Raw genomic sequence first — 26,934 nt, 5'->3', positions numbered from 1 at the left:
AAAACTTTGGTAAAAGATTCACCAGGTTTCCTCAAAGCTCACTCTACCAAACAAGTGGCAGCTTCATGGGAACTAGAATAGGTATTTATAGATAAGTTTGGTTGTGGGGTAAAATAAGGTTTTGTGTGTGTGTGTGTGTGTGTGTGTGTGTGTGTGTGTGGTTCCCCCCCCCCCCTCTCCCCAATGTTTGTTATTTCTTGTGTCACAAGCCTAGTAAACCTGTTCAGTTAGTGCACTATCATCTCTGGGATATGAAGCGGGTTGTGTAGTATCAAAGTACATGGGATGGGCAGGGGCCTGGAACTTTTATTCAGTTCAACAACCTATTTGGATTATATGTTCAAAGCTTTCTTCAGGCGTGAAGGGACTCTGTCATGTTAAACATGGTGTCTGATGTCTAGGCAGTGCGTTTATAGAGCAGGAGGAGCTGAGCAGATTGATATATAGTATTGTAGGAAAAGATTCAGTATAAGGTTGATTGCACACGGTCTGTGGTTTTCTGGCCTGGCATCCTGCTGAGAGCAGGAGCGCACGGTGTCATTGTTTGCTATGACGCCGTGCGCTTTGTGCCGCAGCTGCAGTACAGTAATACTCGTATAGATCATACGAGTGTATTACTGTACTGCGGCAGCACGAAAAGCACGGCGTCATGGCAAACAATGACGCTGTGTGCTCCTGATCTCAGTAGGATGCTAGGCCGGGATACCACGGACCGATCACGTCCGTGTTCCAGGGTCGTTTGCATTCGGCCTAAGGATCGATTCGCACCTCCGCAGTGTGGTGTGTTTTTTAATTTAAATTTTTTTAGGATTTTGCGGACCCGTTCATTTTCAATGGGGCCGGAACGGATGCTATTTGCTGTCTGCATCCGCATTTCTGAATCCTCTATTCCGTTCCCGAAAAACAGGGGAAAAAAAAGAGCATTTTCTATTATAGTGCCAGCGATGTGCGGTCTGCGGAACGCACATTGCCGGTGTCCGTGTTTTGCGGATACGCAAAACACTTACGTACGTGTGAATGGACCCTAGGGCCACTTCCACACAAGCGTATTTGCCCTGGATTTTATGTACCAGAATCCGCTGCTAATGTTAATGATTGGAGCTATTCACATGCGTATAACTTCCGTCAGTGCTCGAAGTGCGCAGCACATTTCAGTTTTGTGCGTATTTGTTTCCAAATACGCCTATTACAGTCTACGGGAGTGCATCAAAAATGCAGGGAGAAAGGAATATACATGTAAATGATGGTATATCATCTGGAATTCATGCCTAAAGCCTCATGCACACGGACATTGATTCCGCATACGAGCCACATTTTTTTCCCGTGGCCCTGCAAAACAAATGGAACATGTCCTATTCTTGTCTGTATCATGGACAAGGATAGGACTGGTCTATTGAGGGCCAGACCTTCTGTTCCGTAAAACACATCCAGTATCTGCGATATCTTTGCCTTCTAATGCAACTTTCCAATAAGTCTAAATTTAAAATGGCCCTATAATTTTGTTTCTCCAGCTCCCTTGCAGACCATGCATTGCCATGGTAACCGAGGCAAACACATTCTGTGTAGTGTCCTCCTGTGGTCTTGGCGTTAGAGAAGTAGCTTTAGAGAAGTAGCTTTGTTTCATGTGTCTGTGCACACTGGGGAAACATATTTGATGTATATACAGTTGTGTTAAAAATAATAGCAGTCAGACATCACTAACCTGATCAATGTTTTTGGTAGAAATGATATTTCTACATGGCAAATTATTTACTAGCAGGTGTAGTAGAGTAATATAAACCCAACAGCCATGCATGCTGCTGATTCTCTGTTCAAAATAATAGCAGTGTGGAGCTCAATAAGTGAGATAACTCATTCTTTGAAAAGACAGGTGGCAATTATTGCCTTTATTTAAGGAAGGCAACAAATGTTGTACATGCTGGTTACAGTGCATGTCTCTCTGAAATTCTGAGGAAAATGGGTCGTTCCAGACATTGTTCAGAAGAAAAGCGCACCTTGATTAAAAAGTTCATTGTAGAGGGGAAAACATATAAAAAGTGCAGAAAATGATAGGCTGTTCAGCTAAAACGATTGCAAATGCTTTAAAATGGCAACCAAAACCTGAAAGACGTGGAAGAAAGTGAAAAACTACCATTTGAATGGATAGAAGAATAGCCAAAATGGCAAGGACTTGGCCAACAATCTGCTCCAGGAAGGTCAAAGAAGGTCTAAAGTTACCTGTGAGTACTGTTACAATTAGAAGACGCCTATGTGAAGCCAAGCTATCTGCAAGAAGCCCCCGCAAAGTCCCACTGTTGAAAAAAAGGCATGTGCCGAAGAGGTTACAATTTGCCAAAGAGCACATTGACTGGCCTAAAGAGACATTTTGTGGACTGATGAAAGTAAGACTGTTGTTTTGGGTCTAGTGGCCGGAGACAGTTTGTCAGACGACCCCGAAACACTGAATTCAAGCCACAGTACACTGTGAAGACAGTGAAGCATGGTGGCGCAAGCATCATGATATGGGGATGTTTCTCATACTACTGTGTTGGGCCTATTTATCGCATACCAGGGATCTTGGATCAGTTTGAATACCTCAGAATACTTGAAGCGGTCATGCTACCTTAGGCTACGTCTACACGACTACATTTGTCGCGCGACAATTTTTATAATAGCAGTCTGTCACACTGCAACATGCTGCGACTGCAATGCAACAGTCGCAGAAAATACATTTGAGATGGATTTTTCTGCAACTGTTGCGTCGCAGCATGTTGCAGTGCGACACCATAGACCATTATGAAAATTGTCACGCGACATTAGTGCAACAAAATGTTGCGCTACAAATGTTGCAGTGTAGTTGTGCCCTATCTGTCGCACGACTTATTGTCGTTGTGTAGACGTAGCCTTAGGCTGAAGAGGAAATGCCCTTGAAATGGGTGTTCCAACAAGACAACGACTCCCAACACGCCAGTAAACGTGCAACATCTTGGTTCCAGACCAACAAGATTGATGTTATGGAGTGGCCAGCCCAATCCCCGGATCTTAATCCAATAGAAAACTTGTGGGGTGACATAAAAAAATGCAGTTTCTGAGGCAAAACCAAGAAATAGAGAAGAACTGTGGAATGTAGTCCAATCATCCTGGGCTGGAATACCTGTTCACAGGGGCCAGAAGTTGGTTGACTCCATGCAACACAGATGTACAGCAGTTCTCAGAAACAGTGGTTATACAACTAAATATTAGTTAAGTGATTCAAAGGAAAGCTAAATCTTTAAACATTTTTCAGTTTATATAGTAAATGTTTGAGTTTGTAAAGAAGAATACAAACACAATTTTTTTGAACAGTCTATCTAATATTAACTTTTCTTTAAAAAAAAAAAACTTTGAGGAACAACACAAATTTTGATATATTCTTTTTTTATTTGGAATAGAATGTATAGTGTTCCCAATGCATTTGTGTGTATGGAAATAAAAGCTATTAGAAGGATTTTGAGCTTTATTCAATTTAAGCACACTATTTTGAACACAACTGTACATACATTAAATCTGTAAACCTACAGGGCCTTCCATTGATTCATCAGGTCTTGCACATCAGACAGAGCTCTTATTGGGTATGTTTTGGGCATTGCTTTTGGTGTGGAAGGGTCCTGTCCATATTGATTTTCCTTCTGCCCTGGAAACCTCAGTAAAGTCCTTACCGGGCCCTGGCTGTAATAATACACTGATTCCTTATCAGCACTTCTAGTATTTTAAAGGGAGTCTGTCAGCAGTTTTCGAAGTTGATATTTTCAGCATTACATCCACTATAGCCAAAGACACTCCCCGCTCCTATCAGCAGTTTTAAATTGCGAAAAGGGTGACAGACTCCCTATATTATTTATCTGATAGAGAAGATGCTGTGGGGCAGCGGGTACATAAGATTGTATCTTCAATTCTTAGTCATGTTAAAGACCTGCCATAAAATTCTGAAAACGGGATACATTTTGGGGTTCACTCATTGTAACTCCGTTTGTTTGCAGCATGTATTGGTGAGCCCCAGCGCAGAGCAGTATGACAGCCTACTACATCAGCTACGAGATCGGATGGATGAGGGAAGGGGGGAGACGATATACGTCATAGGACAAGGGTCCGGTAAGTTACTGAACCTTAGTAATGATTCTTCTATCCAATGAAGTTGCTTTCCAAAGTATCAACACATAGTTGCCCAACAGTTTCGAACTTGTGGGAACTGTTCCTCACTTTCAGACAGTCCCTGCAAAATTTGGGCTCTCCTGGGCCAAAAATGGGGGATGGGGAGGGGGAGCCTTATGTAATCACTGCCCATAAATGGGTAGTCCCACACAGTATGGGGGTGTTCCTGGGGCAGGGTCTCTTTGACCCAAATGTACCCACGAAAAAGTTGGTAAGTATGCTAATGTAATAGAAAAACCTAACTTTGTGTGTATAGCTGTAACTTGGGGAGAAACTGCTCATATAAATGATAGAATAAGGCCACAAACCGTTATCTGAACTGTCTGAAAGAAAATGCGGTCTTTGTTACCAGTAACAACCAATCGCAGCACAGCTTTCGTTTCTTAAACTGATCTGGTAAAACGAAAGCCACACGGTGATTGGTTGCCATGGGCAACAAAGATGGCTTTCCTTTTAGACAGTCTTAATAAATCTGCCCCAATGGTGCCACCAGATAAAGGCCAAAGAATTGATAATGTATATTTACATGTTGTCGGGAAGAGGAAATGGGATGTATGGAGAAGAGGAAAGGGGTTGCACTGTTCAGCATGGAGGCATTCCGGGTATCCAGACTTCTCCTATCTGGACGCAGTAAAGCTTGGAGTTGTCTTTCTTATGAGTACACTGGATCTGACATGGGGTGATCTGAAAAAATCTGTATTGTTGGGCTGTGAAAGGACTATTTAATCAAGCAGTCCCATTGTTTGTTGAATTGTATTATTAAAGGGGGTTATTCCAGGATTGATGTAAAAAAATAAAAATAAAGAAAAATGACCAACCTCTTTCTAACAAAGCTAGGACCAGCCTTATACCTCACATGGAACCAGAGATCTCCCCACTCATTGCACCAGTCGCTCTGCTGGATTTATTTCAAGTTGTCGGCTGAGGGAGTGTGTCCTTTCTGCTCCTCATCTTCCCCTGTAACTGCCACAGCTTGTAACAGAAGTTATGGCAGTTGCTGATTTAGGGTCCATTCACATGTCCGTAAGTGTTCTGCGGATCCACAAACTCATTTTGCGGATGTGTGAATGGACCCTTAAACTGAGTGCGTGTGCCAAATCACCAAAGTGATTTCAACAATGAAATAAGTATAAGAACAAACAGCAGGGGGGCGCTATACAGATAAATTTTATTGAACAAATCAGTAGCTATATAAAATTTTTAATTACATGCAATTAGTTGGTTTGAAAACTGTAAAGTAGTATTTATGGCACAACCTTTTTAAGTGTCTGTCTAATAGGGTGCACTGTAGTAGAAAGATCAATATCTCTAACCTAATTGTGTGGTCTGCATCCAGATGGATAGACCTTGGTACAGTACCATAGTTCCTGTAGAGATTAAGCAACGTATGCATACTTCTCCGCAAAAAAATTAGACCCTGAACTACTAGAACGGCGACTCTGCTCCTTGTATTCCTCTGCACTAAGCCTGCCTAGGGCTGAAGCACTTAGAAGTCTGCTTCATTATAATTGCAGAGCTTTATGCGTCCGCTGTATGCATTAGCATATGGAGCATGGACCCTTTGTGGGGGAAGGTAAGTAGGTAGAGATAGCAATAGTTAAAGGGCTTGTCAGAGCTGAACCCGAATATCCCTCCATTCTTGCCCCCGGCAGCCCCCCTGACATGAGCATCGAAGCAGTTAATGCTCCAATGCTCTCCTTTGCCCTGAGCTAAATCGCGCATGGCGAAGGCATTTTTTGGGAGATCCGGTGACGTCCCGGGGCTCTCCAAAACGGCTAAAGCCGCCCAGATGCTCTGATGCCAACATCTGGGAGGCTGCTGGGGTAAAGAGAAGGGTATGAACCCGGACAACCCCTTTTAAGGGGGGCTTTCCATGGTTCCCTTTAAAGAAGAGGGCCACTCTCACTTTTATAATATCCATTTTCCTGGCATGTAGTGTATTGTCTTGGCTCCTACATTTGTTGCTGAATTTTGCTACTCTTTTCGCTCTTTGCAATGCAAACAGTATTTCTCCAGATCTGCAAGTGTATTTTATAGCAAAATCATTGGAGAAAATTTCCACTGCATCTATTCTGATCCTTTCCTCCTTCAAAGGAATTTTTTCATTGCATGGAAATTTAATTTGTTAGTGCATAACAGCAAATGAGACAAGTTGTGAAACTCCTACTCCCTGTAGACATCAATTGTAGTCGCCCAGTTGTAGCCCTCTGATGCAACTTCATCATATGCAAAGTGGAGCTCTGCGCTTTCTTGCGGATGTGTCTGTGACATGATCTCCTAGATCAGTCTCGCTAGAAATCTACAGATATAGCATACTGTATCTTCATATGACGGCTACCACCTGATACATTGTAGTTGCCGCTCTTGCTGTAGCTGGTGATCTACAAGTCATTGATGGTTCTTTCGCTTATAACTTCCTAATAGTACGTTCAGACTTGTCCCCATATCTGTGACCCTTGTTTCTTACATAATTACAAGGCCGTGACTTCTAATCTCTGTGACCGTGTAGGGTGGGTCCTGCTGACCTTGTCGTCTTGACAGCTTGTGTTGGGAGGTGATAAAGCCACAAAGTGCATGTCCTTGAAATATTCAGTCCATTTTATTTTCCTATTCCTTATATGTAACTGGAGCTTTGTATTCAGAAGTACTGTTAAAAAGCTCAGAACAGGCATCAGAACCGGCATATCTGTTAATTGTTATTGGGGCATAACCTGCTGGCCGCCATCTTGTGTATTCTCAGCTTCAGTAGTTGATACTCCCCAACCCATTGAAAAAGGGAATATTCTTGTATTCTGGGACTTGGTATTTGAGTCATATGTCTACTTTATTATACTTCCCTCTACACTCTTTGACATGATTGAATGTGGTGTAAACCTAGTCTGACACCTTAAGGGCACATTGAGATGGCCGTATGTGTTTTGCGGTCTGCCAGCCCGTGTGCGTTCCGCACTTTGCGGGCCACACATGGTCGGCACTATGATAAATGCCTATTCTTGTCTACAATTGCATGCTCTATCTTTTTTGCTGGGCCGCAGAATGGAACTACGGATGTGGACCCATTTATACGGTCATCTAAATGAGCCCTAAAAGTAATAAAGTATCCATACTGCACCCATAGGTGTATCAGTTTGGAAAACTTGCATCCGTATTTTTCATGTAATTGTAGGCCTTGAATACAGCTGTATGGTTGGCACTGTCTCATTTCCATAATAACTTGCCGCTTATGATTACTTTACTTACAATATGTTCTCATAGCACATTGTGGAGCAATTGTAGGTAAAACTGACCACCTCAGGCATGCCCTATTGATTTAATTGCTATTAAGTCCGCGTTTCATGTCAAGTGTTCCTTCACATAATGATTTAATCCTCGGTTTAGATGGGACAGAATATGGTCTTAATGAAGCGGATATGGAGGCATCTGTTGCTACAGTTACCAGCATGGCGGAGCAAATTGGTGCTGATATGATCCTCCTGCGGGAGCACCAGGAGGCTGGAGGAAAAGTTCGAGACTATTTGGTCCGCAAATGTGTAGGAGATAATGACTTCTTGGAAGTAAGGTAAGCTTCATATGTGCGGTTAACCTTTCCCTTTACCCCCCCCCCCCCCCCCCTTTGAAATTACGGGGGAGGGGGGGACAATTATTTATTATTGTCTATTTTATTATATTTAATTTGGCAGATATTGTTTCAAAATCTGCAACTTTTTGCTACTCACTCCACTTTTACTTAGTGCCGAGGAAAGAGGGCGCCAGCTTTTGGTGTAGAAAATTACTTAAATCTACGTCAGCAAAAAAGCTGGTGTAGATTTTAGTATGTCGCACGGCCTACTGAAGGAAGTGCTAAAGTAGAGGCCTGTGCCTCTACGTAACTTTGGCGCATTCACCGGCAGCGCAGAGGGACTAAGACGGCATCTAAATTGGCAGTCTTAAATGTCCCCCTACATGTTTGTGGCTTTGGTTGGATTTACATATCCCTGTTCTGAATGCATTATAGGTCCGTATTACTTGACTGTGTCACGGCCTAACTGTGGGTTTAACTAACCTGAACTCGCAGCATGGTAAGGATCCATACTGTGAGTTCAGTTCAGTTAAACACACAGGGCCAGATTTATCATTAGCTCAGGTCAGAATAATGGAGTGAAAAAGTCCCAAACGCTAAAACTGCGCACAAATTTGCGACTTTTTTCTGCTCTGCACTATGCTTGCCAGCTTTCTGAAAGTGGATGTGTTTTCTTATGTAAATGAATCTCTAGACAGATTTACTATTGGGACTATTTAAAAAGTCGCAATTTCACTCCAGTGAGGACCATGCTTATTCTTATGAGACTTTTTAATAGAACATGCGACTTTTTCGTAAAGATGTGCAACTTTTGTAAAGCTGCTTACTGACTGATAAACTGCTACCGTCAAACCACATTTTTTACAGTCTTAAAGGGCTGATCATAAATCTGACTTTAGCCATATGTTAAAGTGGAGTGAGCTGTCAGTCATGATAAATCTGGCCCACAGTTTCAGAGCAACATGTTCGATCCATGAAGCATGGTCTGTGTGATGAATGTATTTCCCAGACTGGCCGTGGCTTGGCTGACCTGAACCTACTGTATCATACTGATAATGTGAGTATGGGACAATAGACCCGCAGTTGGGCTGGAATTCACAGCATCATAGATAGCTACAATAAAGTAAAGGTCACCTGAGCTCTGGTCAGTCTGGGAAATGTCTGTCACAAAGACCATATTTCATACAGTCCTGTTCAAAAGTTTAAGACAACTTGAAAAATGGCAAAAAATCATATTTAGCATGGCTGGATCTTAACAAGGTTCCAAGTAGAGCTTCAACATGCAACAAGAAGAAATGGGAGTGAGACAAAACATTTTTTGAGCATTAAATTTAATGAAAACAACGAATAAACTGAAACAGGCTTCCAACTTCCAAACATGAACTCAGTAATGAGTAGCTCCGCCGTTATTGCTTATCACTTCAAAAATTTGTTTCGGCATGCTTGAGGCATGAAGACAGCCGCACGAATGCAATCTACTGTCTGGAACTGTTGTCCATTTTTGTAAACTTCACTTGCCATCCATCCCCAAAGGTTGTCGATTGGATTTAGATCAGGGGAACACGCAGGATGGGCCAAAAGAGTGATGTTATTCTCCTGGAAGAAGTCCCTTGTCCTGCGGGCATTGTGTACTGTAGCGTTGTCCTGTTGAAAAACCCAGTTGTTACCACACAGACTAGGGCCCTCAGTCATGAGGAATGCTCTCTGCAACATCTGGACATAGCCAGCAGCTGTTTGACGCCCCTGCACTTCCTGAAGCTCCATTGTACCACTGAAGGAAAAGGCACCCCAGACCATTATGGCGCCTCCTCCACTGTGGCGTGTAGAAAAGATCTCAGGTCGCATCTGCTTGTCATGCCAGTAACGTTGGAAACCATCAGGACCAGCAAGGTAAAAAAAAAAATTCTCATCAGAGAATAAAACTTTCTTCCACCTTTTGAATGTCCCATGTTTGGTGCTCTCTTGCAAAGTCCAAACGAAGACTTTTTTTGTTTTTGAAGCCCTTCAGTCTCAGATGCCGTCTGATGGTTATGGGGCTGCAGTCAGCACCAGTAAGGGCCTTTAATTTGGGTCGAGGATCGTCCAGTGTCTTGACGGACAGCCAATTGGATCCTCCGGCTCAGTGCTGATCTTCCACTTGACTTTTTTGTTCCATAACCCTCAGGATCATTTAAGAAATTCCAAATGACTGTCTTACTGCGTCCCATCTCGGCAGCGATGGCACTCTGTGAGAAACCCTGCTTATGTAGTTTAACAACCCGACCACGTTCGAAAAGGGAGGTTTATTTGTTTGTTTTTTTGCCATCACAAAGTGTGACTACCTGACCAGAAAATTACAATGTATCCACATCTTTGCAGAGATTTGGCCTTTTAAATGGCATGTGGTCCTAAACTTTTGATCAGCTGAAAAACAGCCTGTTTCAGTTTATTTGTCGTTTTCATTAAATTTAATGCTCAAAAAATGTTTTGTCTCACTCCCATTTCTTCTTGTTGCATGTTGAAGCTCTACTTGGAACCTTGTTAAGATCCAACAATGTAAAATGTTTTTTTTTTTTGCCATTTTTCAAGTGGTCTTAAACTTTTGATCAGGACTGTATATTGAAGCTCTAAACCTGGCCTTAAAGGGGTATTCTGAGATCTATATATTTATATATATTTTTTTTTTTGTTTGTTTACTGACAACCTATCCTCCGCCCAGGCCACTGATTCTAGTCATGACATTACTGGGCCTGCAGGAAATGGCAGGAAGGCCGCATTGCTACTGCCAGCACCACTGCCTTCTGAAATAGCCGAAACACGAGCCCACGCCGATCAGGTTGATCAGAAGTATAGATTATCAGTTAGCAAAAGCTACAGAACCCCCCCCCCCCCCCCCCCTTCAGTAATGTTGTGGTATAATATAGTGATAGGATTAGCCCTTTAACTTTGGATCAAAGATGTCAGTTCAATGTAATATCTAATAGTCAGTGTTTTCATTTTTACTTCATGTACTAGTTTGATTACTAGTAATGTTTTTATTTTCTTTGTGTTCTCTTATAGGGTTGCTGTAGTAGGTAATGTGGATGCTGGAAAAAGCACACTCTTGGGAGTTTTGACTCATGGAGAACTTGATAATGGTCGTGGCTTTGCCAGGCAGAAACTCTTTCGGCACAAGCATGAGATCGAGTCAGGTCGCACTAGTAGTGTAGGCAATGACATCTTAGGGTTTGATAGCCATGGTCTTGTTGTCAATAAGCCAGACAGTCATGGTGGAAGTTTGGAGTGGACCAAGATATGCGAGAAATCTTCAAAGATAATTACTTTCATTGATCTAGCTGGTCATGAAAAATACTTGAAGACAACGGTGTTTGGAATGACTGGTCATCTACCAGACTTCTGTATGCTCATGGTGAGAAAATAATAGGTTATTGGGTGTGTGCTGTTTAGTGTGCATTCATTTATTTTATTTATTTTACTGAAATGTTTTTACATGGATAAAGTCTTTGGGCAGTCTCCTCTATTGAGCGTAAAAAAAAAAAAAACTTGAGAGCATAAGCTGATGCCTTATGTTTGGACATCCTTCCTGTCCTATCACCCGTAATTAGACCTTTTTCTAACCTGCCTGATTTGACATATTAAAAGGGTTATCCAGTCTTTTCATAAGTTCCTAGCATTTTATGACCCGAGATAGGTTCGTCAGTCTCTGTGCCATCTCTACTTTGCTCAGACTGGCTGCAGGTTCTTCCACATGATCCCAACTGTATGTGATCAGGAGTCTTCCTGTCTATCTGCACATGCAGGATTTTATGAAAAGCCCGGAGAACACCTTTAACTTCAATTTGCCATTGACTTCATGAGTAGAACTCCTCTAGTAAGACATTGCCTTTTATAATTGTTGCCTGTAAAGTAGCAATATGTTGTTCCTTCCATAGGTGGGCAGTAATGCTGGTATCGTTGGCATGACAAAAGAGCACCTGGGTTTGGCGCTGGCTTTGAACGTCCCAGTTTTTGTGGTGGTAACAAAGATTGACATGTGTCCAGCAAACATATTGCAAGGTGAGATGTAGTAACCTTTTCCTTATCATACGTGAATTTACAGGTGCTTAGGTGACATTAGTTTTCAAGCATTACATAGGAAATCTACGTAAGACTGTATATTCGTATGAACATTTTTATTTTATTTTTTTCAAACTAGCAATGCTGTCCTGTAAGGCCTTATTCAGACATGGCAGATTTCAGTTGCTTTATAAAAACTTTGGGTTGTTTAACTTTTTAGAAACTCTGAAGCTGCTGCAGAGGCTACTTAAGTCTCCTGGTTGCAGAAAGATCCCAGTCTTGGTTCAAAACAAAGATGATGTTATTGTCACTGCTTCCAACTTCAGCTCAGAAAGGTACAAGTCTCCAATATAAATGGAATTTCTGGTTATGTTAAAATTAGAACGGCCATGTGTGATGATGAACATGTGGACACCATTGGTCTCTATTCACATGAGCTCTAGTATCCATTCTATTGAGTTGATGGCAAGGATGCAGTAGTTTGCGGTGATATAAAAAAAAAAAAAAGCCTTGATATTAATGTGAACTGAGCTAAAGGATCTGATGAGGATGATGATTAAATGAAAGATTTAAGTGTTTAAAAAAAGTAAGAACCTAAAAATGTATTAATTTTGTCTAATAGCTTATTGGTGCTCTGACTTTCTTCACAGGATGTGTCCGATCTTTCAGATCTCAAATGTAACAGGGGAAAATCTGGATCTCCTTAAGATGTTCCTTAATCTGCTGTCGCCCCGTACTAGCTCCAGGGAGGAGGAACCTGCAGAGTTTCAGATTGACGATACTTACTCAGTACCGGTAAGGCTGGGAATTTTTTCTTCATATTGTCGAACAAGGACACTAAGGCAGGGTTCTCCCAGGACTTTTTGTGGATGGTTTTTAATGACATTTCTCTTTAGGGTGTGGGCACAGTGGTTTCTGGAACTACCTTAAGGGGTCTGATTAAGCTTAACGATCTGCTGCTACTAGGACCAGACCCTCTGGGCAACTTTACATCAATTGCAGTAAAGTCAATACATCGCAAGCGTATGCCGGTCAAAGAAGTGCGAGGTGGCCAGACAGCATCTTTTGCTTTGAAGAAGGTAAATGTCTGTTAGGAAGAAAAAAAACACACTTTGGAAGGCAAACAGTCCAGAGCAGCAAATATGTTAATTAGTGGACAGTATAATTTTTGCTACAAACCTTTCATAATGTGTTCCATCTTCAGATCAAACGTTCATCTATCAGGAAGGGCATGGTGATGGTTTCCCCACGCCTGAATCCTCAGGCATCCTGGGAGTTTGAAGCAGAGATCTTGGTGCTGCATCATCCAACCACAATCAGCCCGCGATACCAGGCAATGGGTACTATGCTTCTATTTCTAAAATTTGAAGGTCGTTCAGGCCAAGTAGTCTGTACTTAAATGCAAAGTATGCAGTCATTTTAACTGCTCATGCATAAGTAAGTCACTGGATCTCCTCAATATATTTCTTATGATATACGTCCCTAATATCACAATCTATAGCTGAATGGAACGTTAAAAATAAAAAATAATAAATCTTGATTACATACGTATATTTGTTAAAACAGAGAAGCAAGGAGCTCACTTATATTACCTAATCAGACTAACAGGTATGACCTCATGGGGGATGGGATTTAGAAGGCGGAGACCGTATGGATGTTTGCCTCCACCTATCGTCTCTCAATGATGTGCTTTGATCTCCTCTACTAAATATACACCCCTCATCCTAAGGCTCCTTTCACACGAGAGAGTATTCATTTCAATGGGGCTTTGTACATGAACATGCTGCGTGAAAACCAACGCTCTATATTCTGTTTATTTATTTTTTCATACAACGGTGGCACCATAGAAGTAAATAAAGCTGCGTGAAAATCTCATCCGCAAGCAAGTGCGGATGCAATGCGCTTTTCACTGATGGTTGCTAGGAGATGTTGTTTGTAAACATTCAGTTTATCACTCGCGTGCAATAAACTTCCGAAGTCGCGCATTTTTCACTGAACGCATCCGGACATAATCTGCTCATGCTCGTCTGCAAGGGGCCTAAGGCTTTACAACTGAGATTTCCAACGGTGCCTATTAATTATAGTGCCACCATTCTTTAAAGTCTCAGCACTTCAATCAATCATTCAGAATGCATTGGGGCTAGCCTGATCCATTTTGAACTGTTTGAGATCCCCGAAACTGATCTCCCAAATGGAATTCAAAACGCCAGTGTGAAAGTAGCCTTATACCTATTAAACATGCTATTCCCACTTAACAATAACCTACTCTACGCATTTCCATGCGGTGCTGAACCTGCATTTCATCAGGAGCAGGTAAGTAATAGAAGTAAATAGCAAATATACACGCTGCACATGGTGGTGCACAGCGCAACAGCATCCCAGCTCTATGATGGCCAAACACGCTGATCAGCTGTTTGAGAAGGCAGCAGCGCTGCGGCATTCTCACGGTTTACCGCTGGCCCAGTGACGTCACGACTAGTATCACTGGCCTGGGCGGGGCTAAGCTCTGTTCACTTGAATGGAGATTACCCCGCCCAGGCCAGTTGATACTAGTCGTGACGTCACTGGGCCAGTGGTAAACAGTGAGAAGGCCACGGCGCTGCTGGAGCACCGGTGCCTTCTCAAACAGCTAATCAGCAGGGGTACCAGGTGTCAGACTCCCGCCGATCTGACAAACTCCAAGAAGTGATTATGAAAGAATGGGTTGCTATCAGTCAGGAATTGGCCCAGAAGTTGATTGAGAGCATGCGCAGTCGAATTGCAGAGGTCCTGAAAAAGAAGGGCCAAAACTGCAAATACTGACTCTTTGCATAAATGTCATGTAATTGTCGATAAAAGCTTTTGAAACGTATGAAGTGCGTGTAATTATATTTCACTAAATAACAGAAACAACTGAAACAAAGATCTAAAAGCAGTTTAGCAGCAAACTTTGTGAAAACTAATAGTTGTGTCATTCTCGAAACTTTTGGCCACGACTGTATTAGGGCAGCAGAATAGTATTTTAATCATGATCTATGACACAATCTATGGACGGCTGGCAAGTGAAGCACCCCCATTATGTGGAAACACGTTGTTGTGATGTGTCAATTTGTTTTATGTAAAGCCGCCGTATAGTAGCCGCCCTGGATACAGTAGGTGCTACAGTAAGCACTTCTCCGTCATCGTCATGATGCAATGGAGGTCGGCATCCAGCAATGGGAGGAGCTGGTGTGCGCACACACCCCGCTGCATGCTGGTGACTGTGCATGCTGGGGGTGGAGCTTGAGCTATACAATGCCGTAGCGTGTTCGGCAACGTACGGCGATCATAGCGCCGGGATGCTGTTGCGCTGTGCAGCGTGTATATTTGCTATTTACTTCTATTACTTACCTGCTAGTTTCTACCTGCTCCTGATGAAATGCGGGTTCCCCACCACATGGAAACCCGTAGAGTAGGTTATTAAGTGGGAATAGCCTGTCGAAGGGGTAGAACCTACACGCTAAGCATACAGCTGTGTAATTGAAGTGCTGAGACTTTTGAGAATGGTGGCACTATAATTGATATATTTCCAACAGTGCCTATCTCAGTTGTAAAGCCTTAGGGTGAGGGGAGTATATTCAGTGCTTTGATCTCCTCTACATCATTATTGAGAGATAATAAGTGAGCTCCTTGCCTCTTTTTTGTTTCATCAAATATATGTAATAAAGATTTATTTTATTTTTAACGTTTCATGCATTAGTAAGCCCTGAGTTCTATGGCCCATATCCTTTCATGTCTAGAAGGGTCGAAAGGTTCCCATTCACCTTCAATAGCCGTTGGCTCAACTATTAGCTGTTTCTCTCCAAATTCTCCCATACATACACCTGCTCAGCCCATCTGGGAGTGTGCGTGTGTTTTTATTGGGGAAGAGAGGAGAAAGCGGCTGCTAGGACCTCTGGTGGCAGCTGATCTACCAAGATACCAAAAGGATAAGGTGTAGAAATATAACTTGCCTGATTCTAGGTGCCTTTCGTTCCCTTCATATGGGTATGTTCAGATGCAGTATTATGGAGGTGATGAGGTGCCTTTCAGAGCCACAATACAGCAGCCTATAGAAGGCTTAGTCTTGGTATGCCACTGCACAGGCTCAATGTGCTTTTTAGATTTTTTATTTTTAAAAATGTCTTTGCCTAGAATTAAAGGGGTTGTTTTGCAACCCGTATTGGCAACCTATCCTCAGGATAGGTCATCAGATCAGCGGCACCCTCGCTGATCCTCTGATAGAACGCAGTACTCCTACCAGAGCTGCATTATCTTCATTATTTACCTGCTTGCCATCGACATTGAGGTGGCAAGCAGTGTAATCACAGCTCCTCCGTCCCATTCACTTGAATGGGACGCATTTTAATTTCAACTGGTCCTTCCCATTCAAGTAAAGAGGACGGGGGAGTTGTAATTACACTACTCACTGCTGCAGTGCTGACAGTGAGCAGGTAAACGATGAAGAGAAGGCAGCGCTAGTATGAACGCTCTTCTCTTCAAACGCTGATTGGCGGGGTGCTGCCGTTCTGATATTGATGATCTATCCTGAGGATAGGTCATTAATATCAGAACTCTAACAACTCCTTTAATCATATGTAATAAAGATAATAAGTTTTCTTGTGTGGGTTATCATTTTTTTTCTTTAGAATTTGAGAACATGGCTTAGGAATGAGTTAAATGTGGTGACGGTGTAGCATGTGTTCAGATTTTGGTCTTGCAAACATTCATTTATTGTCTTCCAATACTATAAATTATTCAGTTGCAAATTAAAAGATGCAGTTACATTTCTCTATATATTTGACACTACTTGGGGTCTACACTTGCATTGTTCTGATATATTTGCGCACACAATCCTGATAGAGATATCTCTATATCTCTATATCTGTTCTCTAATCTCTCCAAGCACATCCAAAGTCACAGGTGCACATCCATAAAGCTAGCATGCAGACTGCAAACAAATGTATGGCAGCACATCATTGAACTTGCAAACAATAGAACTAGGGATTATTCTGGATTAAAGTGGTACTATGCATAGAAAATAGAAGCTCTTTGCGCACATTTTTATCAAACTGCATCAAGGTGGCTTCCGCAGATGGATACCTAACACTAACAGAACTGCCTCTCCTGGGCCTAATCTAACCTTACAATGTTCAGGGCGGTGTAGGAACCAGCTACATTTATACTCTGCTCAGAAGCCCTGGGCAGATGGGCGGGGAGTGCTCAATCTAAAGGAGGGGGCTACCCTCCAAACATACTGCAAGAAAATTTAGACTAGCACATCCAAAGGTTCAGCATAGCATTATATAATTAATTTGTCTGTATCGTCTTACATTCCTATTTTCATGGCTGGTTATTCTTATGAGAGAGCTGCTAGCCAAAGGTTAAGTCAGTGGGTATGTCTCATACAGCTTTCCCCCCTCATATTTAAAAGAAGGGCTGACCCAGAAGTGATGTGTACACACATGCCACTTCCAGTGATATGCGCTCCACAATGGAATGCACAGTGGTGTTTTATAATAAATAAAAAAAACTCTTAAATGGCGTCAAGTAAAATGACCTACATATGAATTCCCCCTAATTGCAAGTCTATATGTGGGACTATATATATAATATATATCTGTTCTACCAATTAGCTTTGCTAAACCCGGACGACGTGACATCCTTCCCTTCAATATTTCATACTCCTTATACGTTTTTCCATCTCTCTTCTATGACATCTACTATCCACCTTCCTGGCGCCCAGTCACTTTATATATTCTGGGTATACACCCTTAATATATACTCTGAAGTTCAAACCTCTTTGTTCATTTCATTTTTTTCTTGCGCAACCTTCTGACGACACACTAAGCTCCATGTCCACTCCCGTTTGAGAACATCCTGCTTGAAGCCTCGCAATGGTGAGGTACTGTTGATCAATTGTTAGGTGTTCTTTTGGTCTTATGATAAAATGTGAACAGCATGATGAGGAGGACTGTTTAAATACCCGTTCTTATTGAAACAAGAAATGTATTGGGCGATTCCTAGACCAAACACCTGTTATGAATTTTTCATTTTGTCCAACAGTTGGACATATGCACTCAAACGTTTAGAGAAAGTCACATTAAGTTCAAGTGCATTTTAGCTTCATCCTGAAATTTCACCCACAAGCCAAATATCCCTAACTTTTTGTGAGTAGTGTATCTTGGTAAAGGTGGGAGGGATGTAAACTGGTGCTAGATATCTCTAGCGGTGACTTCTCGCCTTTAAAGAACAAAATGATCAGGAGTGTTTTAAACAGCAGAATCATTATTTCCATCAACATCCACCTTTTGGGTGAGTTTAGAGGCCCCCAAGCACATTAGATGTGTTTTATTCCTTTAATTTGCTTCACTAATTTTCTCTCCATTCATTATTATGAGTTGGGGGTAGACTGGATATCTTGAATGGACTCTTCCTCATATTTGGCTAGTGACGTGTCAACACTTACTTTAGCATTATAGTTTTCATGTTTAATTCTAAATCTTCTGATTTTCTGATGTCAATGAAATACTCTCTTTTAGTACACTGTGGAAGTATTCGCCAAACTGCCACCATCTTGAGCATGAGCCGTGACTGCCTACGTACTGGTGATAAAGCTACAGTTCACTTCAGATTCATTAAGACTCCTGAGTACTTGCATATAGACCAAAGGCTGGTTTTTAGAGAGGGACGAACCAAAGCTGTGGGCACCATAACAAAGGTAGAGTAGTCCTCGCTGAGAGAATGTTTGAGATTGTCAGACTATTTTAAGACTAAAATGACTGATCATTGTCTCCTCCTTATCGATTACCCATGTGTGTCCATTCCTCTAGCCCTAAAATAAATGCATCTGTCTAAGCACTAAAGAATACATTTGCTGAATAATCATGGCAACTCTAGTATTCACACACGTCAGATATTGAAGTTGCACTTTTCAAATTTCATTGTATATAATGATATAGATAGAAATGGAGAGTAAGAATTGTAATTACTGTGTAATCTCCAGTTATTACAGAGCACAAACAACTTGCCAATGAACTCAAAGCCACAACAGGTAAAGATGCAGTCCACCAAAAAAGGTCCACTTGGAAAGAAGGAAGAACCGAGCCCAGGGACAGCAGTAACAGATGAGGTTTCCCCCACAGCTAATGCTGCCGCCTCAGGAGCATCCCCACTGCAAACACAGGTACAGATGAAATCAAAATAACTTTTCGAATTTTAAAGTGTCAGTTAGAAAAGCAAACTTGCAATATAAAATATTCAGGTGGCAGATCTCATGGAAAAACATGTTTCAACTAGGTAGAAAATCAATCTTCCATGATCAACAAACTTTGTAAAATAACTTGGAGCTAATTGACAGAAATCCCTAGATCAGGCATCCTCAAACTGCGGCCCTCCAGCTGTTGTAGTTTTACAACTCCCACAATGCCCTGCTGTAGGCTTATCCCTGTAGGCTGTTTGGGCATGCTGGGAGTTGTAGTTTTGTAACAGCTGAAGGGCCGCAGTTTGAGGATGCCTGCTAGAGTATAAAAAAATGTAAGGCTAGTCAGCTCACCACTCAGTGACCAGAAAGAAGCTAGTCTCCTTGAAGCTTCCCCCTCCCCCGAGTACACAGTCCAGACATGGTGCTCACCTCACTAGTCCCACAGAATTTTAGATTCTCCATGGCTTCGGCATCTAGGGAAACGATGCACGCTTCCTCTACACCTTCCGTATGGATAGCACACAAAGCCAGTTTACCTTTTGTGTGTCTGCCTAATCAGCATTATGTTCACCAGTGCTCTTTCCTGAGAGGTGAGGGATTTGGCACAGGGGGAGGAGAAAACGCGTACTGGGTGGAATCCACTAAAATCTGTAATTGCTGTGCTCATTTTATTACTATATACGTATTATATACTTACAAACGAACGGGTTTGACAAATAGCATGACAATTCACTATAAAAGTTGGTACTCGACAGATTTTTGCCATTTTATCAGGGTGTACAAATCTTTCCTTAACCCCATAGCGACCACCCATACGTCTTTTTACTGCAGTTACAAAGAGGCTTTAGGCTGGGTCTCCCGTGCAGCTGAGAGAAGGGGTTTGGCCCTCTCATAAGAGCTGGGCTGTGCCGATCCGGGCTGTTTAACTACTAACATGCCGTAGTGGCCATTGTCCTTGGCATGTAAGTGGATATAGAGGAGCCTATTCCTTCTGTATCGGCACCCCACAAAAAAAGAAAATGAAAAAAAAAATTGTACAAAAATCTAGTTTTCTCATCCGTATCATTGGGGGACACAGTCTTGACCTTGGGACGTTCCAGAGCAGTCCCCGGGGTGGGTCATGTCCTGCCAATCTGAGGACTGTTTTCTGCAAAACTCTACGCCCCAGAGAAGAGTCAGAAGATGCAAAGGTGTGTACTCTGTAAAACTTGGAAAAGTGTGCCCAGATGACAAGGCAGCCACCCTGCACCCCTGAAAGGCCGAAACCCCATGATGTACTGCCCGAGCAAAATGAGCAGTAACCCGGAAGGGTGGAGCCTGGCCACTGATGCGGTACGCTTCCACAATAGCCAAACAAATCCGTCGGGAAATGGAAACTTTGGAGATGGCCAGCCCTCATCTGTCCCTCCGGAATGACTAATAATGAATCAGTCTGTCGAAAAGAGGACGTCTCAAACGGATAGATGCAAATCCAAACCAGATGCCCACATGATGAAGGGCGACCGACCGACAAGAGCCGCTAGATCCGACACCCTACAGATGGAAGATTGCCACCAAAAATACCACTTTGCAGGACAGGAAGCGAAGGGATTCCTGCTGCAGAGGTTCAAACTGAGGACTGGAGAGCGCTGAGCACCAGATTAAGGTCCCAAGGATTCAACGGAAGCCGGTAAGGGGCCGCAGTGTGCGTCGTCCGTCTGTCCCCCCCCCCCTGCACAAAGGTTCGAACCACAGAAAGGGAAGCTAAATTCCGCTGAAAAATAATGGTCTGAATATCAAGGGCCAAAGAACTGCAGATGTGACAAAACTTGCCCCCCCATGGGGGAGGAAGTAGGGACGCCTGAAGGCAGAGGCCCCACACACCATACCGGCCTGCCAGAATAGAACACTCCAGCGGGACCATGACTAACAAGTCGGGGCTAGAGAACCTGGACCAGCACCACTCGTGCAGGCACCCCACAGCAGAAAGGGTGCATACGAGCCCCCAATGGCTATGAACACTAGCCAAGCAGGCAGTAACAGTATGTGGAGAAAGTGCAACTACTTGCCCTACGAAAGTAGAGAAGGCTGATGCGACTCAGTAGGGAACCAGCATCTAGGGGTGACTACAAGGACAGTACGACCGCTCTAACCGGGGAGAGGAGCCATGCAAACAATACACATAGGCAAACTGAATAAGTGCATACCCAAAACCACTCTGAAGCAACGCTGATGCTGTCACCGTAGTAGAAGGTAGAGGCAATGCAAAGGCTCAAAGCCCGCGCCCTAGAAATCGGTAGGTTTATACCATGCATCGAAAGTTGTACTAATACCCATGAGAAGTGAGCAAACCCACCAGCTGAAACCTGTGATGGTATTGGCAGATGACAGCACTATAGGGAATAAGAGTACCTGTCAGCCAGCGCCTCAGGAACACCATACATATAAGGCCTGGAGGATCTATCGCACCTGGTGATGGCAGAACATGAGCACAGTGATAAGGAAATGTAGGCACAATCGCAGCTACAACTAGTGAGAAGGTTCCACCCCTATAAGGGAGACTATGAACAGAAATACTCCCCTGGGACGGAGTCCCACAGTAGAGGCACGGAACAAGAGTAGCCATAAAATCTGTGGCCAGCGCAAGGCTACCTCATAGGGTGGAGGCCATAGCCCAACTATGGTTTCCAGGACCAGAGGAGAGGCTCCCCCTGAGAATGAGGCTAAACGGCAGTAAACACCCAGAATATGGTGCTAGCGCCATCCTCCACTTGAGCAAGGAAACTGACAAGCAGTGCATCTGATCCACCTACTGACAGAGAATGCATGTCGATCGTGTTGAGTCCACAGCCTGTCGGCTACCGTCCCACCTAAGAGACTGAAAATGCGATAGAGCATTACTCCACTGTCTAAAGAGGGAAACCTGGCACAATGTATCGGGTCCACGGGTAGTGTAAGCACTACTGGTTGTGCAACTACTCCACCAATAGAAGGAAGGTAATGCTACTGGATCTACAGTATGCAATTGTGGTGCATGACAACCAGTATTGGGGCAGTTACTCCGCCTGCGGAGGGGTAATGCAACAGGACGTATGGTATCCAGCAGAAGTGCAGTTACCCGCCCAATGAAGGAGAGTAATGCAATAGCCTGTATAGGAACCAGTGGTAGAGCAACTACTCTATACAAAGAGGGTAATACCACAAAATGTACAGTATAAGGAGTAAGTGCAAATACTCATATTACGGAAGGAGAGGAATGCTAGCAGAAGCATAGGATCCAGTGATGGTGCAACTACTCTGCCCTTGGGAGGATGGAAAAGCTACCGGCTGTACCGTGTCCAGAGTTGGTGGCACTACTCCGCCTATGTAAAGAGCATAATGGAATGGACTGTACGGTACCCCATGGAAGAGCTATTACCCTGTCTATGGAAGAAGGGTAATGGTACAGGCTATACAGTACCCAATGGAAGTGCAAGTACTTCACCTAGGAAGGAAGTGTAATGCTACCGATTTGTATGGTATCCAGTGCAAATGCAAATTACTCCGCCTATGAAAGGAGTGTAATGCAATAGGCAGTACAGCATCCAATGTAAGTGTGTAATTACTCCACCTATGGAAGGAGGGTGATGCTACAGGCAGCATCGAGTTTAAGTGCAATTACTCTGCCTCTGGAAGGAGGTAATCCTAAAGGCAGCACAGCACCCAGTAAGTGCAATTACTCCACCTATGGAAGGCAAGTAATGCTATAAGCTGCCCAGTATCCACTGCACGTATAATTACTCAGTCTATGGAAGGAGGGTAATGCTGCAAAATGTACAGTATCCTACTCCGCCTTTTATGGAAGGAGGGTAATGCCAGGGGCGTAGCTATAGGGGGTGCAGAGGTAGCAGTCGCTACCGAGCCCAGGAGCCTGAAGGGGCCCAAAGACCCTTGTGCTGCATAAGACACACAAAGCACTGAGGGAAGGGGGGCCCAAGCTGAACTCTTGCACCGGGGCCCATGAGCCTTTAGTTACGCCCCTGGGTAATGCTATAGGGTGCACAGCATCCAGAGCATGTGCAATTACTCCGCCTATAGAAGAAGGGCCTATGGAAGCAGGGTATGCTACTATGTAACTACTCCGCCTATAGAAAGAGGGCAAGCTACAGGGAGTGCAGTATCCAGCAGTAGCGCCATAGGACATATCTACCTCCAGCAGAAGGGTAAAGAAATTCTGCAGGTTTTTCTTTTTTTTTTTTTTTTTTTATATAGCTCAATTCTAACCAAACAGACCTACACCCACTTCCATCTGTACTAATAACCAGCACTGCAAGCCTCAGCAGAGAGCCCAGAAGCACTTTCTTCAGCACAGTAGCACTGAGGCAAGGAAGGGGTTAAGCAGAAGGCAGGGGCGGAGCTTTATTGGCAGCTGGTGGGGCTAGAGCAATTACTACACCAGGTTGGACTCTCAACAACACATCCTGCTTAAGCCACTTTCACACTTGCGGCAGAGTGATCCGGTAAGAATTTCCGTCGCTGGAACTGCTTGCCGATCCGGCAAAACGTACGCCAACTGACTGCATTTGTAAGACTGATCAGAATCCTGATCATTCTTAAAAATGCCTGATCAGTCAGAAAAAATGCATTGAAATGCCGGTCTTTCCGGTGTCGTCCGGCAAAACGGCTGCGACATTCCAGACGGGACAGGACAGATCCGGCATTCCAGTATTTTGAATGCTGGATCCGGCACGAATACATTCCTATGGAAAAAAGATAAATGACTGCATTCAGGCGAGTCTTCAAGGATAACTGTCACATTTTAGACCCTAATTTCAGTTTTCATATCTGTAGTTACTAATAACATGATATTCCAGAATCAGTTACTATTAGACTGACTTACCACATATTTAATAAGATTCAGCCCTTAGCAATCAGTCTGCATAAAACTGCAATCTCACTATTCAGTTAAGATGGCCGCCACTGCCCTCACCCTGAGGCTAACCCAGCCTGCCCTCACTAGCCAGTAACAATAGCCCCCCAAAAGTGTCAGTAACCAGAGCCCTCTCCCTAAAGGGTTAATCTCCTGCAGCACAAAGGGGTCCTCTTACCACATGTTGCTGTCATTTATACACTGAGTAGATGGCAGATCTCCCTTCCCTGCTATGCACTGCTTCAACTCTGCTTCTCCAGCTCTGCTGAGTGACGCTGGGTTCAGACTGGGTTCACAATGAGCTATTAGAGAAAGTCTGGGAATAGGCAGAATTCTCCCCAACCCCTGGGGAGGGGGCACCTGCCAAAACTGAGGCCTCAGGAGGAATGGGGGCCTTGGGGACTGAGAATACTCACCCGTCTGGCGTTTTTCTGGCTCCAGCTGGGTCACCAGCTTCGGTGTGTTACCCCTTGGTAAGGGTAGCTACATCGGTAACAGAGGGGACTTTGGTGGAGTCCGGACCTGGTGACCCGAAAGCTGTCAGGATACAGAGGTTTTTACAGGAATCTCTGGTCATCCTTGCCTTCTGGAGACCGGGAACGTGCAGCGGGCTTGAGGACCCCCTGGACTACGGTCTCCTGGGTGGGAACGCAGGCAGACCCTCAGCCCAGCTAAAGGGGGAAAAAAAGAGGAAAATGTTAAAAAAATTTATACAGATAATTCAGCAGACCTGGAAAAAAAAAAAAAAAAAAAAAAAAAAAAACAAGGCGTCCTGCACACAAAGTCCTCACACGGCTCCGTAGAAAGAAAAAAAAATATATACTGGTCTTGGGATGCAGCGATGCAAAAAGATTTTCTTCTTTAAAAAAAAAAAAGGGGGGGGGGTTATTGTGCAAAGGTAGTAAAACGTAAAAAACAAAAAAAAAACACTAAACTGTATTTGGTATCCCTGTAATCGTACTGATAAAGTTTTATGCTGAAAAATGAATGCTGCTAAATTTATAACAAACTCGTAGCGTGTTTTTTTTTTTTTTTTTTTTTTTTTTTTTTTCCTATCCCCATCCCAGAAAGTTAAATATGTGTACCCCAAAATGGCACCATACATATTTACCACAGATTTCACCGTACACATTAAAAAAAGGTGAATGCTGCAGCAACTCCAAATCATTCCCGTTAGTATACCAAGGGGGTAAACGCCAACATGTACAGTCCCTGATTCGGGCAAGCTGTCACTATATACATGAGACTGTTCATGGGATCCACTTGCACAAATCATATTCCTGGTGAACTGAATGTTAACAATCAATGGTGGTTTTCTCAATACATAACTTTTATTTTAATTTTTTGTGTGTGTGTTCACAGCCCAAGACGGGAGGAGGAGGAAGACGTCGCGGTGGACAGAGGCATAAAGTGAAGTCTCAAGGGACATGTGCCCCAGCAGGGGGTTGTTAAACATGGCTGCTCAACTACTTTCTCCTTCCAACAGCTTGTGTGCCCCAATTACTGTTTAATGGAAAGAAGCGGACACTCCCAGCTATCCTGCAGTTCCATACACTTCAGCCAGTGGAGCCCTAAACTATTGTCAATGGCTACTTGAATAGCCACTGCTTAATAGTAATTCAATCGCCTTTGTGTCAAGACTTGCTGTTGACCGGCTTAAGGATGATAAAGAGCAAATTTATTTAATGAACAGCCGGATTGTAGCTGTAACTCCTATAAATTTAATTGGATTTTAAGGAATGATTTTATTTTTATTTTTTTATCTTGAGAAGCGGATTACAGTAATCGTCCTGTGTAAACCTGGGAGGGAGAAGCCTAATGTGACACATGAATTACTCTATTTTTGTTTTAATAGCAGTTTATACTTTAAGATCCATTACTCCGCTTCTGGCATGTCGTACCACAGCAGCTTGTATAACTTAGTAATTTGTGTACCAGTTCCTGTGAACTTTCAGACTGAATTGTGAGAACTGTTCATTCTTAAGCCTTGGTCAGTAAAGCTATATTTATTTTTCATCTGTTGCATTGTAGATAGGAGGCAATCATGCCGTATTCAATTATTGTGTTACCAAAATCCATGCTGTAATCTGTATACTGTGGGACCCTCTGTGTTCCTGAGAATGGAGGAGCCACAGTGCCAGCTAAGTACTAGAGATCCCCCTGCACAGCAGCCTCAGCCACCCACTGTACAGACAACGGCAACACAACCGATTAAGGCCTCATGCACACTGGCCGTTCCGTGCATTGGGGACTGCAATTTGCGGTCCCCCAATGTACGGGCAACGTCCGTGATCCGTCCACACTGCAAAAAAAAATAGAACATGTTCTATATCTTTGCGGTGTGGAGGCACTCTGTAGTGAATGAGTCTGCATCCGTGATGCAGGGCACATACGGCCAGTGCCCACATATTGCAGACCTGCTGTTTGCATGTGGCCTAACTCAAATGGAACAGTGTTGCAGTTCCCTGGGTAGCAAGAGGTCAGAAACACAGGGAAACTTTCATCCCTTAGTCCTTTGGACCGTTGGAGCCCCCTCGCTGTTTATAATGTTGTGGCATATCCCAGCAACATGCTGTAACAGTACTAAAAGATGGGGCTGCCTTTTTAAGAATCGCTTGCATAACTCGTGTATCCTCTACTTGAGATCCTCGTCTATTGGCCAGAGCTTAGAGTGACTACAAAGACCGGTGCTCACTCTGGAGGACCTGCCAGATCTATGGAACGCTTTTATATCTAGTGGGTGCTGTAGGGAAATTGAACACCACCTGTTAATTTCCCCACTCTTTTCTTTCTTTCTTTCTTTCTTTCTTTCTTTCTTTCTTTCTTTCTTTCTTTCTTTCTTTCTTTCTTTCTTTCTTTCTTTCTTTCTTTCTTTCTTTCTTTCTTTCTTTCTTTCTTTCTTTCTTTCTTTCTTTCTTTCTTTCTTTCTTTCTTTCTATTGCATTTGATATAAAATGCATTGATGCAGCTTTTTGTTACTAGGCTGTACAAGGCAGTATGTGACCTCTGGCAAATACAGGTTATTACATTTTTCTCTTAACAGTACAGTATTAAAAAATTTAGCCGGCTTCTTCCAGAAAT

At 43.2% G+C, this 26,934-nt stretch overlaps 1 protein-coding gene across 1 annotated transcript in view; it reads left to right on the top strand.

Moving 5' to 3' along the window:
* GTPBP1 (GTP binding protein 1) overlaps positions 1-25,867 on the top strand; it is a 61,453-nt gene extending 35,586 nt beyond the window's left edge. The window contains exons 2-12 of the mRNA XM_044302087.1: positions 3,999-4,110; positions 7,549-7,729; positions 10,769-11,117; positions 11,641-11,764; positions 11,985-12,099; positions 12,415-12,559; positions 12,661-12,843; positions 12,969-13,104; positions 18,304-18,482; positions 18,768-18,947; positions 25,216-25,867. Of these exons, the coding sequence (XP_044158022.1) occupies positions 3,999-4,110; positions 7,549-7,729; positions 10,769-11,117; positions 11,641-11,764; positions 11,985-12,099; positions 12,415-12,559; positions 12,661-12,843; positions 12,969-13,104; positions 18,304-18,482; positions 18,768-18,947; positions 25,216-25,305 (1,794 nt within the window). The 3' untranslated portion in view covers positions 25,306-25,867. The remainder of the gene's footprint in view (positions 1-3,998; positions 4,111-7,548; positions 7,730-10,768; positions 11,118-11,640; positions 11,765-11,984; positions 12,100-12,414; positions 12,560-12,660; positions 12,844-12,968; positions 13,105-18,303; positions 18,483-18,767; positions 18,948-25,215) is intronic.
* Positions 25,868-26,934: the final 1,067 nt, after the last annotated feature.

This window comes from Bufo gargarizans, chromosome 7, assembly GCF_014858855.1.
Source record: "Bufo gargarizans isolate SCDJY-AF-19 chromosome 7, ASM1485885v1, whole genome shotgun sequence".
Classification (NCBI taxonomy): domain Eukaryota; kingdom Metazoa; phylum Chordata; class Amphibia; order Anura; family Bufonidae; genus Bufo; species Bufo gargarizans.
The sequence above is the reverse complement of the archived record's forward strand: the minus strand, read 5'-3'. Positions and strand labels throughout refer to the sequence as shown.